General features: G+C 37.3%; 1 protein-coding gene across 1 annotated transcript in view; it reads left to right on the top strand.

The window, feature by feature from the left end:
- Window positions 1-17151, top strand: part of LOC126967525 (importin-11) — a 35145-nt gene that overhangs the window by 10222 nt on the left and 7772 nt on the right. Inside the window, exons 6-17 of the mRNA XM_050812034.1 lie at window positions 585-831; window positions 2105-2389; window positions 3747-3928; window positions 4831-5016; window positions 6283-6382; window positions 7659-7867; window positions 9514-9714; window positions 10847-11039; window positions 12229-12481; window positions 14231-14336; window positions 15658-15778; window positions 16291-16420. Of these exons, the coding sequence (XP_050667991.1) occupies window positions 585-831; window positions 2105-2389; window positions 3747-3928; window positions 4831-5016; window positions 6283-6382; window positions 7659-7867; window positions 9514-9714; window positions 10847-11039; window positions 12229-12481; window positions 14231-14336; window positions 15658-15778; window positions 16291-16420 (2213 nt within the window). The remainder of the gene's footprint in view (window positions 1-584; window positions 832-2104; window positions 2390-3746; window positions 3929-4830; window positions 5017-6282; window positions 6383-7658; window positions 7868-9513; window positions 9715-10846; window positions 11040-12228; window positions 12482-14230; window positions 14337-15657; window positions 15779-16290; window positions 16421-17151) is intronic.

Here is a 17151-nt window from a genome sequence, read left to right as displayed (position 1 = left end):
ATAATCCAAGCCGTTCCGGCCCGCTTCGATGGGCGAATTTTAAAAGGAAATAAATTAAATTTTATTAATTTTATTACAAATACAATAAAAAAATAAGTAGTCATAAACATTCTTTATATAAAAAAAATATCAAAAAAAGCGCGTACACCTTCCTTAAAGGCCGGCAACGCTCTTGTGATTCCTGTGGTGTTGCAAGAGAATGTGGGCGGCGGTGATCACTTAACACCAGGTGACCCGTACGCTCGTTTGTCCTCCTATTCCATAAAAAAAAAAACATTATATACTCAACCTAGCCGTTCCCGCTCGCTTCACTGGGCTAATTTTAAAAGGAAATAAATTAATGAGGGAACGTTGGAATTCAAAAAATAAGTAGCCATAAACCATTTAGGATAAATTTCGCATCGAATGGTGGTAGTTTCATGTCGATACGATCAGTGGTTTAGGCGTGATTGAGCCTCAAACAAAGACCATTTTCATTATAATATATATAGATTATTCTAGTTAATCGCCGCATTAAGAGCCGATCTGCACTCTAACTGGTAATGTGTATCCAATGATAATTATAAATTTTATACTTGTTTCAGGGGCTTACCGAAACGGTATACGGATTTATATTAGGCCTCTGGCACGAGAACACAGAGCTATTTATCAGGCACATTCAGGAAGGTGCCGCGACCGAATTAATTACGGAACACTTAGAAAAAGCCCTCCTATGCCTGCGTATACTTAGAAAACTGACTGTATTCGGTTTCAAGAAAGCCAACTTGAGTCAGGATGCTGTAGCTTTTTTAAATGTCGTCTTTGACAGAGCTAAGATGAGTTTAGAATGCAGTAAGTTGTTAGTGTACTTAATTCATATTTGCTTTTTGTTAAAATATTTGAGATGAGCGTTAAATGTAAACCATACTCTTGTTTGTATTGTGTAGCGAAAAGTCAGCGGCACACACATATACTTCCTATTTCTCATCTTTCTTTCTTATCTACCAGTGGGAAACTCCTTTGCACAGGATGCCGGCTGGATTATGGGCACCACAACGGTGGCTTTTTCTGCCGTGAAGCAGTAATGTGTGAATATTACTGTGTTTCGGTCTGAAGGGCGCCGTAGCTAGTGAAATACTGGGCAAAGGAGATTTAACATTTTACGTCTCAAAGTGATGAGAGCAGTTGTAGTGCCGCTCAGAATTTTTGGGTTTTTCAAGAATCCTGAGCGGCACTGCATTGTAATGGGCAGGGCGTATCAATAACCATCAGCTGACCGTCCAGTTCGTCTCGTCCCATTATGAAAATAATCATAAAAAAATATTTTTTGCTTTCCTAATAGCACCCAAAGCTGGTTATTAGTGTAATAATAAATTAACACAGGCAACCTATAAAAGACGTCGTAACTTCTTTGCTAACATAACCGGATGACGATATATTATCCGAGCGATAATTTTCGCTTCGTATAAAAGACTACGAAACCGGAATATGTGTATATTACCCTATTAGTAAAATGAATACGGTAATATAATTGAAGAAAAAAACATTAAAATTTTGATTTTCCGATATTTACACCTAACTCTCTTTTTGTATAAAATAAACATGCAGAATACTCATTTAAAGCATTCAAAATATAGTTGTTACTGATATTTTATGGAGGAACAAACATAGACTTGTTATGCCTACTACTCGGTTGGGTCGAGTTAGTAAGTCTTTTGTTTGGCGATGTATATGTTTTACAATATGATCTCAGAAAATGTACAAAACAAATGTGTTACGAAATTTAAAAGAATTGTTAAAAAACGTTTGTGTGGGAAAGGTTATTATAGCATAAACGATTTTCTTAATGACACCACGTACTGAGAATAAAGCGAGCACCCTCAGGCTCTTTAATTATAAATGTTTATTGTACGATATCACATTGTAATCCATATTTTATATTTAAAAAAAAAGCCCGCTGAGTTTCTTGCGGCCATTCTTCTCAGGTCAGAGGCAGTCTCTTTTGAATGGGTGGTAGTTTTTGACGTTCAATAAGTGATTTTAAATCCTATTTTGAATAAAAATAATTGAATTTGAATTTTAAATTTGATTTTATAATGCTTAATATATTAATGTAACTCCACAGGAAAACTTTTGAAAGGAAGAGGCATTTATCCATTGGAATTATGTGAGAAGTTCATTATACACTTAACAAAAGTAGCACTTGGAGTGCTTTCAAACCATCCATTTGCATATGTGCCACTGATACGGCCTTCTCTAGAGTTCGCTCTATACTATTGTTTCATGGAACAAGGCATGTCTTTGACATATGAAAGGTTTACAATTCAGTGTCTCAATATTATAAAAGGGATCTTGCACTGTAGAGAGTTCAAAGTACCGAATTTGCCACAGTCAGAGATTAAGGAGCCAAGTAAGTTATGTTTTTAATATAATTTATTACAATTTAATTTTTAAGCTCTTCGGAACACTCCCCATGATAAATGCCATAGACCAGAGACGACAGTAATACTCCACATCCGGACATGCGTTTTGTAGAGCATTAGAATATGATGTGTTTAATATTCCCCTTATTCATAATGGTCCGCTAACTTTAAACAGCCGCTTAGGAGTGTTTTTTCTCATTCTGACTTAGGTCAATAGAAGAAGACAGAGTGAGAATTAGCAATGCTTTAAGTTAGCAGACTATTAAGAATAAGGGGGTATATCTTTAGTATATATCCCTTCTTTATCTATCGCTTCTAAACCCAAAATTCAACCTAAGACCTATTGTCGATAAGCTAGAGAACTAGCTTTATGTAGGCCACCATATTGTAAATTAAAAAACTAACTTAAACTATAAATATTTGGCCACAAAAGTTTGCCACTTTTCGAGCTCTTGTACTCATTTTCTTACCTACATAGTATATTTTGGTGTTAATTGATTTACTTTTGTGTCTATAGTTTCACAGTGAATATTGACCGGGTTTTGCTAGTACCAATGGGTTATAATAATGTTATTTTACGACCACATGTGACATGAATAATAGTTATTTATGCAACTGTTGTGTAATAAGGGGTATTAAAATACGAATGTGGGTGATAATAGTATCATATGAGTGTTTTAATACCTAATTATCAACAGTTGCATACAAGACTTTATCTACACCCAAAATATGAATCCTCTAAAAGATTCTGAAACAGATAGCTTACTGCTAACATTAAAACAGCCAGCCCTAGTAGTAACCTAATATCATCCCTTACTGATTTTATACAAATAAACTAAGTATTAATGAAAGAAAATTTTAGTAGTAATTTACATTTTGTATAGTGCAATTATTAAAATTCACTTGAATATTAGGTTATTTTGCAGTATTTAAAATATCCGGCGGTGTACTGTCAAAACTTGAATCGCTCATTTTTTCAAGAAAAATGGCGGGGTTTCGAATAACCTACTTTTTTTTTACGGTGCGCGACGTTCGGTCGGTAGTGTAGGACGCGCGTAAACGAAAATGTTCTTTTTTTGAAATTCATACAGATACCACGCATCGAGCAATAAGAATGTGGCTGTTTGTTGAAACTCTTTGTGCATGAAGAGATCGAAAAAAAAAAACCAAGGAGTGTTGTTATGAAATTCAGTACAGCATTACAACACTCCTTTGGATGATGTAATGGTTATTACGACATTGGGTGTTTTAATGTTGGTAATAAGCTAACTGTTTCAGAATCTTTAATAGAGGATTTAAAGCATGGGTGTAGATAAATATTTTAATTAACAAGTCTTGTTCCAGTGACATTTCAAGCGCATCGAATCAAATCAGAAGTCCTGACGGACACGACAGTGTGCCATATGTGCAGACATCTTGTTACACACTACTTCCTGCTCAGTTCTGATGACCTGGCGATGTGGGACGCAGAGCCTGAGAGCTTTGCCACGGATAAGGCGGGTGAGACGTGGAAGTATAGTCTTAGGGTGAGTTTATAAGGATAGTACTAGTACTTACAGTATCAGCTCGAACCATTTTACCATATATTATAGCATAGCAGACCGTATGTTAAGTTTCTAGAGATATGACTAATATGAGTTTTTTTTTAGTGAAAATAAGGGACGAAACCAGCAGGACGTTCAGCCTATGGTAATTGATACGCCACAATTGCGCTCGTCACCTTGAGACATAAGATGTTAAGTCTCATTTGCCCAGTAATTTCACTAGCTACAGCGCCCTTCAGACCGAAACACAGTAATGCTTGCACATGACTGCTTCACGGCAGAAATAGGCGCCATTTGACCGCATGCAAATCATAGATGTTCGAATTGTTGGTGATACAGTGCTCCATGAATAGCTGAATCATTTGGCGTTACTTCGACTTGCTTTGTTGTGTGTCTTCTACAACATTTCCCTCTGGGACCTATTTGACCTTATTCCTGCCGCCCAATTCCACCTTCGCACCAAACGCCACTAAATTAAATAACCAACCTCACCATCTAAATGTGTTCCTCCATGGTGCGGTCGAGTAGGATCTTTTTTCCACACACTACCTAATTATGGATATAATTTGCGCGGTTTTTCGAAGATAATACGACCTTCAAGAAAAGCGCATACAACCTAAAATCCGCATCGCTCCTATAATTCCTCTGGTGGTGTAGCAGCGAATCGGGGGCGATGTTTTAATAACATCAGAAGTATGCTTGTCATTACTCCACCGTAGAAAAATAAAATTTGTACTTATATCTTTATACAGTATCAACATACAGACAACGCACCATTACTCTATTTTTATTTTTAATATTCACATAATATCCAACAGACACTCTCACAGTCAGCTCGTTTGCAATTTCTGTGAGTTGCCAATTCGACTTGGTAAATGTTACAGACGTGCACCAAGGCGGTATTCAAGGAACTGTTACAAGAGCGCAGCGCCCTCTTGCGACCTGAGCTGGTGCGACTGCTAGCCTCACTGCAGGAAACGCCTGTCCTGCCAGAAGATTTGCCCGCTATATTGAAGAAGGATGCTATATACAACGCCGTGGGTCTGGCTGCCTTTGAACTGTTTGATGAGGTATGTTTAATTTCTTTTATGTCAGTAAGTCCGAATTCCACCACCGGACATTATGTGCAAAGTACTACCCGCATCACGTTGACGTCTGGCAATTCATAACCGCGCGTTTTGCTGGTAATTTCTTGCCTCGCACAACCACTTTGTGTAATCAATTACCGGCTGCGGTTTTCCCGAACAGATACGACTTAGGGTCCTTCAAGAAAAAAGCATACCTTAAAGGCCGGCAACGTATTTCTAGACACACCTGTTGTTGCGGATGTCCATGGGTGGTTGCCTCACCTCTCCCCAATCCGTGAGCCTCTTGTCCGTTTGCCCCCTCTTATATAAAAAATGTACTGTCCTACATGCTCCTCAATACCAGCTTCTTCCACTTGATCGCAAGCAACGAATCCTTAATCATCGACGATCAAGCCATGTTCTTTGGCAGATATGTTGTTCGTAGATAATATGTATGAGTTTTTACTGCATCTTCCATCGCATACATTACGGAAAGTGTTTGGAGTTTGTCAGGTAAATACCGTGTGCCGAATTTCATCATTATCACCGGAAATCAACATGCAACCGCACCACGCACCGCTCTTGCCTCGCACACGAATTTTGTGGAATCATATTAAGGCTGGTGTGTTACCTAACCGATACGACCTAGGGTCCTACTCTAGTGGCATACTCCCAACTAAAAGGCTAGCAACACACCAATTGCGAAATCAACCAATGGCATAAAAGGCTTTTATTTTGTCAATTGATTTCTGTAGAATTCTTTTTTATGTCAGTTAAAACATTACATTGCTTTGGAAACAAATGGCGCTCTGAGAGGGAAGAAACTGGTATTGCTGATATCCATGGACTTTTACTTTCTATTAGGTCAGCCCCTTGGCTTTTTGACTCTCGAATAAAAAAAAACATTGACGGTGGATAGCCTTATCTATATATTATAACTAACTTCAAAATTCAGTGGGTGACTTTTTCACAGCTGAGAATGAATAAAACTTATTATATTCATGTGCAAATAATATTAACACAACATCGTTTGTGACAATCATTCTCGTCCATTCGTCATTAAATTTGTTCGCTCGACACTGGCGAAATTGCTCCCCTGGTCCTAAGACGGTAGTTTCTTGATTTGTCAGAATTTATGTGTTCCAACAATCCTTCGTTATTATTTTTGGTATTTTAAGTTTAGGTACTGCAAATGTCACTGCCACGTAGGTTAGGGTAAATCTTAGATAAAAGTAAGTACCTATCATTAAGTCTGGATAATTTTCGCAGGTAGATTTTGACGAATGGTTTACTAACGTATTGAGCCGGGAGTTGAAGATTCGAGACAACAATTACAGAATTATCAGGCGAAGAGTATGTCTGCTCATTGGTAAGATTTAACTATAATGTGGTTTTCTAAGCATAAAAGTGGTTGCTTTGAATGTAAACTTAGGATGGCTACTTGGTTTAGATACGGTTAATTGTCTACTACCGGGTGATGCCCCTTAAATATTGACAAATGTAAATTGAAGAACATTGATCTACTTATAATAATATGGGTTTAGTATGTCAATGTTTAAAATGTTCAGATAATGGTGTCATTAAAAGTTTTTTTTGTACGGTTGGCCTTTCGCTGACTTGAAGCACTACTCCTGCCTGCGCCAGTTTCTATCACAAACACTCTTATCTCCTTCACCACTTCTTCTTTCACCAAGCCATATCAACTGGAAAATGTTTGCGAATACAAACAAATTTTAAATTTCAGTTTAGTTATACTGAAATTTAGTAGACTTATTTTCAGGTTAGCCCCGCAGAAAAACCTTTCAAATTACATCAATATTTAAGACGGGAAGCCTGATCTGAATAACTCTCGTCATAATCTCGTCTAAATCGACCTTAACTTTATTATAATCATAAGTTACTGCATATGAAACAGTTTTTCTTTACTAGTGGACATTATTATGAATATTTGATGATGATGAATATTTATGACCAGACTCGTTACTTTCTTTCTTTCTTTTTGCCCGACATCGACATCGGATATTCTATCTCACTAACAGTAAATTCTTTTGTACTGCGAATTTAGCAGAACTCTACCTAAATTGAGTTCTTGTTACTCTACAAATTTCATAAACTGTGTTAGTGAATGAGAAGAATCTAACTGATTCCATTTTGCTACTTGTAAAAAGGGTTAATGGCCATATCTTTTGCTGGTTTGATTTTGAAGCATGATTTTTAAAATTCAGCTTTTTTTTAACAAATAGTCTCAAGTTTGGCATATGCTGGCTAATATATTATGCATGCCCAGCGCCGATCCTCCGCTTGAGCCATTCCGTGATCTCACAGCTGTCCCAACACTTATACGCCATCTTCTCGGCATCCAGAAGGGTGCTCGATTTGTGGTACGACTCAAGCGTCAAACATCTGTAAACTGTCAAAGAAGTTATGATTTTTAGCACAAAATTAAAATAAAATTTTGAATTTAAAATAAAAATACTCAACACTGTAGATAAATTAAAAAAAAAAATGAATTCGCCACGTGTTCCGGTCGGATGGAGATACCTACTGGCAACCAAGTTATTCTGTATTCTTTTTTTCTATTAGAGGTGCTTAAAATTAAGAAACAAATTTCCTGTAACTAAATCTTCATTTTGTTATAATTATAGATCAGTGGTGCGATGTTCGCGCGGCGAAGACGCTGTTCCCGGCGATGTACGAAGCTTTGCTTGAACCACTCAGTCGACCAGACGAGGACGCGGCGGTGAAGCTAGCCGCGGCTGAAGCTTTACGCAGCACTATCGATGCGTACAATTTCGATGTCGAACAGTTCGCGCCCTACGCACATCATGCACTAGTAGCGCTTTATGATCTCCTGGTATGTTATATCATTATCGAGGCTAAAGAATAAATGGTGATGATGAATGGAGGTGATGATGATTCACCCAAACTGACGACAGTCTTCAGATGATCTCGTTAATAGGATAGCTAGAGTTAAGGGCTCTTTCATATATTTTGGTATTAAATTTTACAATAAAATATCAGACAGATTAATTGGACTTACTGAGCACAAATTCAAGAAATATATTAAAACTTCTTGGACAAATAAGGCTTACAATAGTATACTATACTTACTACGATTATATTAGAGAGGCAAAGATGCGTGGTTCTTGTCTGGTTCTGCTCAGGCTTCTTAAAATTGTATATTTTTTTTTACAACTTTTTTATATAAGTAAGTACAAATGTGCTGAACAGCTTACAAAAACCCATGTCAACAAATCAGCAGAACACTGTTTCGGTGGAATGGTGCCTTTACAAAATAAGGTTTATAATTCCTTAAAGTATTTTACATGATTTGATTTTTAATATTTAAATAATGCCGTCGTGCGTTGTGGTAATAATTATACTATATAAGTATTTGTGGCCATATGTGATTCTTTAAGGGAGAAAAAATTGTGTAACTAGTATCCCCCGTAACCGCACACACACTAGCATAACGGTGCTTCACTTGCTAATATCACGGCGCGCGCGGGGTCCTTTTTTATTCGTCCGCGGGTATAGTCCACATATAGTTCTCGCCACGTAGAAAGAGCGCTGCCGATGTATCACGTTAAAGTGATTTGTGGAATAAATTGACGTTACCGCAATGCGCAGGGCTAGACATGCTGGTATTCGTCGAGACGTTGTTGGTGCGTCAAACTTAAAAAATTTGAGATAATGTTGAAACAACTTTTATTTAACTTTCGTGTATTTTAGTGGATACTGAATTGTACATCGCGCAAAAACATCCCCAACCCTCCTTCTCGAGGCTTTTTTTTTCATTTATTCCAGTCCAATTTCTAGTCTCAGTCTCAAAAACAGAAAGAACGAGGCACCTTTAATGTATTAAATTCCTCTGGATGGCTCACTAGGAACCCTGTGCAGAGCCAACCAGTGATTACAGTCTGCTATGTTATTTTACTTAATGATAATAATGAATTAAATAGAACTAAAACTGACATCTAAAACAATATTTATCTGTAATATAGTATATCTGTAAGCTATCTTATAATAAGAAACTTTATAAAATTATATATTTGACGACCTGTATAGCCGAGTGGTTAGCGATCCTACCTACTAAGCTAGAGGTCCCGGGTTCGAATCCCGGTAGCTGCAAGCATTTATATGACGAATATGGATGTTTGTTTCCGAGTCATGGTTGTTTAAATGAATTTATGTATGTTTAAGTAAGTATTGTATTAAATATATAATTTTCTTGTAACCCATAACACAGGCTATATTTCACTTGGGGCAAGATAATTTGTGTGAAAAGTGTGTCAATATTATTATTTAAAAAAATAGTAATAGATAAATCAAATAGTTATAAATAAATATACATAACTAAATATATAAAGTTATATTAAATGTGAATTGATAATTTTCTCGGTTTTATTTTTTACTCAGTATGATCTATACATGAATGATGATCAGCTTGTCAAATGTATTGTGATAATAAAAGTTACAATTTTAATCAATTGTTTGCAGGTGGAGTCTGAGGAGTGCGACACTAAGATGCACGTACTGCACGTGATATCGTACGTGATGGCGCAGTGCGGGAATTTGGTGGGACGGACCGGAGGCGGCACCAGCGCGCTGTTCGCATACCTGCCGCAGCTGTGGCAGCATGCCGCCTCGCACCACATGCTGCGAGCTGCGGCCCTGGCCGCTGTGGTGCACGTAGTCAAGGTGACGAGGAACAGGATATGATTAAGATACCAGGATACCAGTGGGCGCTCCTTTGCACAGGATGCCGGCTAGATTATGGGTACCACAAGGCGCCATTTCTGTCACGAAACAGTGTAAGCATTATTGTGGTTCGGTCTGATGGGCGTCGTATTTAGAGAAATTACTGGGCAAATGAGACTAAACATCTTACGTCTCAAGGTGACGAGCGCAATTGTAGTGCCGCTCAGAATATTTAGGTTGCAATGGGCAGGGTGTATTAATTACCATCAGCTGAACGTCCTGCTCGTCTCATACCTTAATGTCATAAAAAAAAGATGCGAATATAGATTTTGTATCTAAATTGCCTTTGTGATAAAAGGAAGAACTTGTAGTTTCTGACACTGTGTTATATACGTATCTTGTCATAAAAATGCAGATAAGGATTTTATGTTTGAAGGAGCTTGGTTCTCAAGCCTTTCTGTCTATCATTTTTGTTAGAAGGAGCAACTTGCAGCTTGGTAGCATTAGTTTGCATGCGTCATAATTGTATGATTAATTTGTTAGTGACAGTAGGGCAAACAAGCATACGGGTCATCTGTTGGAATGCGCCACTAGAGGACTTACAGGAGCGCTACCGGGCTGTTAGGTGAACGCGCTTTAAAGTTATCATGTCATAGCGTCCTGTAAACGTCGGAATACAACAGTGTATTTGAAAGACTTAACGCGTTTATCTCGTTTACTAAGGTACATAATGTTTATCAATATTTGTTTATAACCATTTGTATCCATAACATACGGCTTAGTATCGTTTGAATCTAGTCACATAGAAAAATTAAGCTAACTGAATACGTGGCGAACCAAAAGGCGTGTCATGCTAGAAGTAAACAAGGCGAGCGCGCGAAGTGAAGCGTCAGCGAGATAGTTGTTTTAGCTGGCCTTGTATGCACGACGTCAAATAGAGAGAGAGAGAGAGAGACAGCCAATGCGAGAAGCGAACTTTGGCACGAGTGGCACCGCAATGATTCGCTTTCGGTATTCTGTAGTTCGACGTTTCCGCTTCGGTTCGCATTCTCCATGGTCTCAGTTCGGTTCGTTTCGCATTTATGTTTGACAATCATTGACAGACCTTAAGATATAATAATTGTGATCGCAGGCAGTCGGTGAATGTGCGGACACAATCAGGCCGTGGATCCTGTGCGTCGTGAACGAGGCGACTCGGCTTGACGAGCCGGCGCACGTGTATCTCCTAGAAGACGCGCTAGAGCTGTGGCTGTGCGTACTCGAATATTCACAGGTTGCCGACCCGCAGCTGTTGGAGCTGGCTCAAAATTTGTATCCTATACTAGGTGACTATAAGAATCAATATGCCTTAGCTATTGTGATAGTATCGACATTATTATATTAGCGCTCGCATGTTGGAACAGGGCTGGAACCTTGTCATATTAGCGTCTGTGTGACATCATTCAGCAGTCAGTTGGCCTGTTTACAAACTGTTGGTTCTATGAATGGTGACGTCACTCAGATTGCTTTCTGTTGTATTCTAAACGCGCGGGGATTATTCTAAGTATTCAATTGCCGTTTTGACTTTGGATTAAAATAAAACCTCCTTAGTAATAGATTCCAGAGTGAAAATCTATCACAAGAAAGCTGCGATAACATTCTAGATTAAAAAATGTACACCGGATTGGAAAGTTAAAAAAAGAGACATTGAAAATTTGAGTTTATATAGTAGAGTAATATATTTGTTCAGCCGAGTGGTTAGCGATCCTACCTACTAAGCTAGATATAGGTCCCGGGGTTCGAATCCCGGTAGGTGCAAGCATTTATATGATGAATATGGATGTTTGTTTCCGAGTCATGGATGTTTAAATGTATTTATGTATGTTTATATAAATTTATGTACTTATGTTTAAGTAATTATATTGTATTAAATATATGGGTCTTGTAACCCATAACCTGTGTTATGGGTTACAAGACCTAATGACCAAACCTGGGAACTAATGCAGCAGAAACAGCTTGCAATATGCTGTGTTTGGAGATGATATAGCTAATTAACGATTCTGGTTTAATGGCTTTCGTATAGGGATGTATATGTATTTCCAGGAATGTGCACGTATAAGGTGTTTGAATCACAACAATAAAGAGTTATGTAAAAAGAGCACAAAATTCTTTGAAAGCCAAGTCTTTTATATTTTAACCAACTAACTCGTTTAAATTTACCATGAGTAGTATAACTTCGATGAAATTATTGTGTTGGAAAAGGCATTAAATGTAGATAACAGATATTCCTATGAATTAAAATTGAGTGAGTTAGAAACGACCGATTGCTGCAGGTGATTTAGGTCGGCCATATTAGTTTTCCATTTCGATTTTCCTGATTCATCTTGAGTATTCCTTCCGTAACCACTCATTTCACACACACTATCATATAAAATCCAAATACAATTTGGAAACGTGAGATCGTGCGGCCGGCGCCAACCTTGTTTTGAGTCGAGCTATTATGAGTTTTAAATTTTTCTCTTGTTTGATTTACAGAACAATCAACGGAACACCTTCGTATAGTCATGTATATCATGCAAGCATACGCACTCCTATGTCCTGAGGAGTTCTTCTCATCACAAGGCGGCAAGTGCATGGTTCTGCTAGACTCGATGCTGAGCGACATGAGAACCGAGGGCATCATCACTGTACTGAAGATGGCAGAGGTGTGCATCAGCGTGACCTATCCGGAGAGGAATCGGTTTTTGGGAGTCGAGGTCATTTGGCCCATACTGAAGCGATCGATACAGTAAGTTTTTGAATCCAATCAATAAAAAGCGGCCAAGTGCGAGTCGGTCTCGCCCATGAAGGGTTCCGTAGCAGCAAGTAACAGAATATAAAAGTTCTTGTAGTTCGTTGTAACTTTGATCGATGTTTTAATAATAGTGTATTTTTTTTTAATTATGTTATTGATAATACGATTTATGACGTATCAAAAAAACTACTTACTAGATTTCGTTCAAACCAATTTTTGAAGGAAGTTTACAAGGTAATTTACATCATATATTTCTTTTAGTTTTACCACCTTGGAAGTGTCTCTCGGGAAAACTATTTAGTTTAGAAAAAATGGGATTAGAAACCTCAATATCATGCGATTGATGAGTTACAGTTCTAAGTATGGGGAACCCCCAAAATTTTGGGTTTTTTGTGTGAAAATCTTAATGAGATTCACAGAATACATCTACTTACCAAATTTTAACGGTATAGTTCTTATAGTTTCGGAAAAAAGTGGCTGTGACATACCGACGGACGTACAGACACACGTGACAAATCTATTAGGGTTCCGTTTTTTGACATTTGGCTACAGAACCATAAAAAGTCTGCGTCGAGTTAAACTTGTATGTCTTGGAATATATACCTATGGTACCTACCTAATAGCTTAGTCTAGGACATTCAATTGTGGCCTAAATACTTTTAAGTACTTCGTCGGACTTGTACTGTTGTTAAACCAGAGAGCATACACGCGTATCGTATGCGCTTCTTGCCCGAAAGAATTCAAAAAAGATTATTTTATTACGAGAATGTTTATAGTATTTTCTTATTGGTATGTTTGTTGAACTCTTAAAGGACTTACTTTCTTTACGACCTAGTTTAGTTTATTGAGGACGTAATTGAGTGGGCGGATTTGAATATCAAATTGTCCGCAATGATGACGGCGATGAGATGATAAGATACAAGTTTAGCATGTGTGATGAAATAAATTATAATACTTTTGCTGAAAAAGAAGACTTTTTCATCTGGGTTTAGTGTGCGGAAAAATATTCATTTTCGCTCTTGTGCTTTTTGTTTAAATTAATTGCATTGTTTTCCTTACCAATTGTTGAAACGTGTTTCGTCTCTACACGTGGCATCCTCAGGACGTATTGTCTCGCCAAAATCTGGCACGAGACTCTACGAGGCATCCTCAGGACGTGTTGTCTCTCCAAAATCTGGCACGAGACTCGTGTGGAGGCGAAACACGTGTCGAATTGTTTGAAAACAAATATTTGCGGAATTAACACTAAATAAAACTTAAATCATTTGTATAATTATGGATTTCCACAAAGCAACGTCTACTTCAATAAATTTTCAAAAACTGTAATTATTAATTGTTTCTTTTTTCATTGAGTGTCTTTCGTTATTTTGTTTGTGCAAATGTGTTAAAAACGTTATTTGATGTCTTAGCGCACTTGTCATTTCAAGCCCGAAACTAGCAAGACCTGCGTCCATTTATAGGAATGTTTGAAATTAAAATACTTTCTTATAAAGCAGATACGAAATACCTCCTATTTTAGTTTGCAACGATACTAGATGGTGTTTTAACTTGGTTTGCTTATATTTTGGCCGTCCAATTATATCTTCCGATATAGACCGCGAGTATCGGTGTGGAGTGAGTGTATTTTTTAATAACTTTGCCATGTGTATATATCAGGCTTTTGGCACATGTGCTACACCTGTTTGGGCTATCTATCGCGATTTATTTCTGGGGTACTATGTTAACTGATTTGATGTCTTCCAGCTCCCTCCTCGACAGCGATGACCTGCCAATGGTGTTCTCTGTGCAGCTGTGTCTTCTGTCTCGAGTGATACTTCTCTCGTCTGACCTGTTCTACAAGGCAATAGAGGTATGGACAAACACATTTATATTCTTTGAACATGAAAATGTTCAGATATCGACAAATAATACAAAGTCTACACACGCGATTTGTATGATACTTTGTGTTAAACTCATTATTTAGACGTTTTCACAGCAGTCATAGTCTATCTAGAAAGTGTATGAAATTTAGGATGATGTATTAGTAATTGTGATAATGATGATGATAAGAATATTATTAGTCAGAACGCCAAATGTTGTGACATCAAAATGTAAGTTGTTGTTCGATCTGTATGTGTGTAATGTATGTACAATAATCACATAAGTGAATTTGCCAGAAACTGTCATTAGCATAATGTTAACACCAGAAACAGACATAAACTTTTGATGCCTACTACTCGGCTAAGTCGAGTTAGTAAGTTTTTTGTGGGGCTATGTATATGCTTTTGCAACAAGATCCCTGAAAATGTTCAGTAAAAAAGTATTACGTTATTCAAAAGAATTGTTAAAAAACGTTGGTGTGGTAAAGGTTACTATAACATAAATGACTCTTAATGATACCACAGATTGGGAATGGAGTGACACCGCCCTCAGGCTATTAAATAATAAGTTTAATTGTACAATATTACTTTGTAAACATATTTATTCGATTAAAAAAAACCCCGCTGAGTTTGTTGCGCCCATTCTTCTCAGGTCTGAGGCAGACGTTTTGGAATGGGTGGTAGTTTCTGACTTTCAATAAGTGATGTCACATCCTATTTTGAATAAAAATATTTGAATTTGATCCAATGTGCGATGGCGTGTAACCATATTAATACGTTGATACGCTTCCATTGCGTATTATCTTATCACTTATTATCGGAGCGACTTTAGTTGTTGAACTTTCAAAACATGCAATCGACCCATCGCCAATTATGAAAATCTAAAAGGCATTTATTTTCTCAAATTTGATTCCTTTTGAATTCTTTTTGATGTCATTTCTAATATACTAGATACTACTACCGCTTCGGAAACAAATGGCGCTCTGAGAGAGAAGAAGCGTCGCAGGAAACTCTCCCAGCATTCTTTTTTTGCGCTCTTTTTAATAAAATATACAATATTGTACTGTCATTGCTATTTCTATAAAATAATCATAATCTTGTCCCAGGCTGTCCGATCATTTCGCCTGTGGAGTAGTAGGATTTACGACAGAGCCATTTTTTAATAAAACATTTAAATTTATTTATAGATAATTCTGAACGGTGGCTGGGACTTTATTATAAAAGTGAATACATTTAACCTTAAAGCTATTATGTATCTTAAAAATAAGTTTGATGACTATATAAATTAATTTCTTTACTATACCTACTTAGGACGCAGCGAAGAACCTCAGAGAGTACGATTCGGATCCGGTTCAAGTGTTGAACAAGTTGCTGCACGTTTGGACCGAAAAGATGAACATTGTGACGCAAGTGGTGCGGTGGAAAGTTGTTGGTGCGTGATTCATTTTATTTTATACATATTTTTTTCGTTATTAAGTCTTATCAACAAGTATGTCTTGTACATGTGTATTGTACCTACATTACACAAATTAAAGGATATTGCCCAAAAATGTATGGACCGCCGCCTAGCATTGCATCAAATTCAAAGTTCTTTTAGTAAATACTGCATAAATAAATAATTATAAGGGGCAGGGGAATAATTATAATTATAAATATATTATAGAGGGCTCGTTCGTTCCTCGTGTTTTTATTACCAAGATATTTGAATATTCATTAGCTGTGTTATAATTAATATACGCAAAATGAAGTTATCCCAATTTTAAAACTTTTTGCCTTTATCTTACCTTAGCCACTAAAGAATTACATGACAGGTAAATGTAATTTTCAACTTGGTGTAAGTTTACATTGCGTTTATTAATAAGACAATAGATGTTTCACATCTGCTGGGCGTCCAGTGAAAGTGTCCTCTCTTGAGCTTGATAAAGAAGTGGGCTTTACTCTCAGGTCTGGGTTTGGTCGCATTACTGACGACACAGAACGCGACAGTACTGCAACGGTTCCCGGCCATCCTGCTCAACCTGACCGAGGTCCTCAATGACGTCATGAAGTCCGATGATACGGGGACTTACGTCGAGTGAGTAATATTGTGGCATTTAACAATACTATACATTATAATACAAAACAAAATCATACACTTTCTTTTTATGATATCTTACGAGATTCATGATTGAACCCACAATTCGAAAAACAAAATAAGGGACGAGGCGAGCAGGACGTTCAGCTAATGGTAATTAATACGCCCTGTCCATACATTGCACTGCCGCTCAGGATTATTGAAAAACCCAAAAATTCTGAGCGGTACTACAATTGCGCTCGTCACCTTGAGACGTAAGATATTCTCATTTGCCCAGTAATTTCACTAGCTACGGCAAAGATAAGATAATATGTGCATCCATTATTGTAGCCGTAGCTTGTGATATTAATGGGACCTAAATAGCATACTCTCATAATATCGAGTGCAATTGCTTTTGGGGTTCAATTAAGAATCCGAAGCGGCACTGTATTGCACTAGATAGGGCGTAGTAATCAATTACCATGAATCTGAACGACGTGATAGTCTCATAAATTTTTCACGTGAAGTTAATTCTCAATAGCGCAGTAATTTCAGTATCAGTCAAGTAGTAAGTAAATTAGCACTGTTTTCTATTCACAAACCATGAACAGATAAGGCATAATACAATTAAAGGCAATATAAACAATATTTTTGTCTGACACGTACATAGCATAGTGATAATATATCGTTGTGGTGAGCAGATCTCGCCTCATTGTATCACTTTTTTTATTTCTGGAAAAGAAGGACAAATG

The sequence above is a fragment of the Leptidea sinapis genome, chromosome 13 (assembly GCF_905404315.1).
Source record: "Leptidea sinapis chromosome 13, ilLepSina1.1, whole genome shotgun sequence".
Classification (NCBI taxonomy): domain Eukaryota; kingdom Metazoa; phylum Arthropoda; class Insecta; order Lepidoptera; family Pieridae; genus Leptidea; species Leptidea sinapis.
Note: the sequence above shows the minus strand (reverse complement) of the source record. Positions and strands in the feature narration are given on the sequence as shown.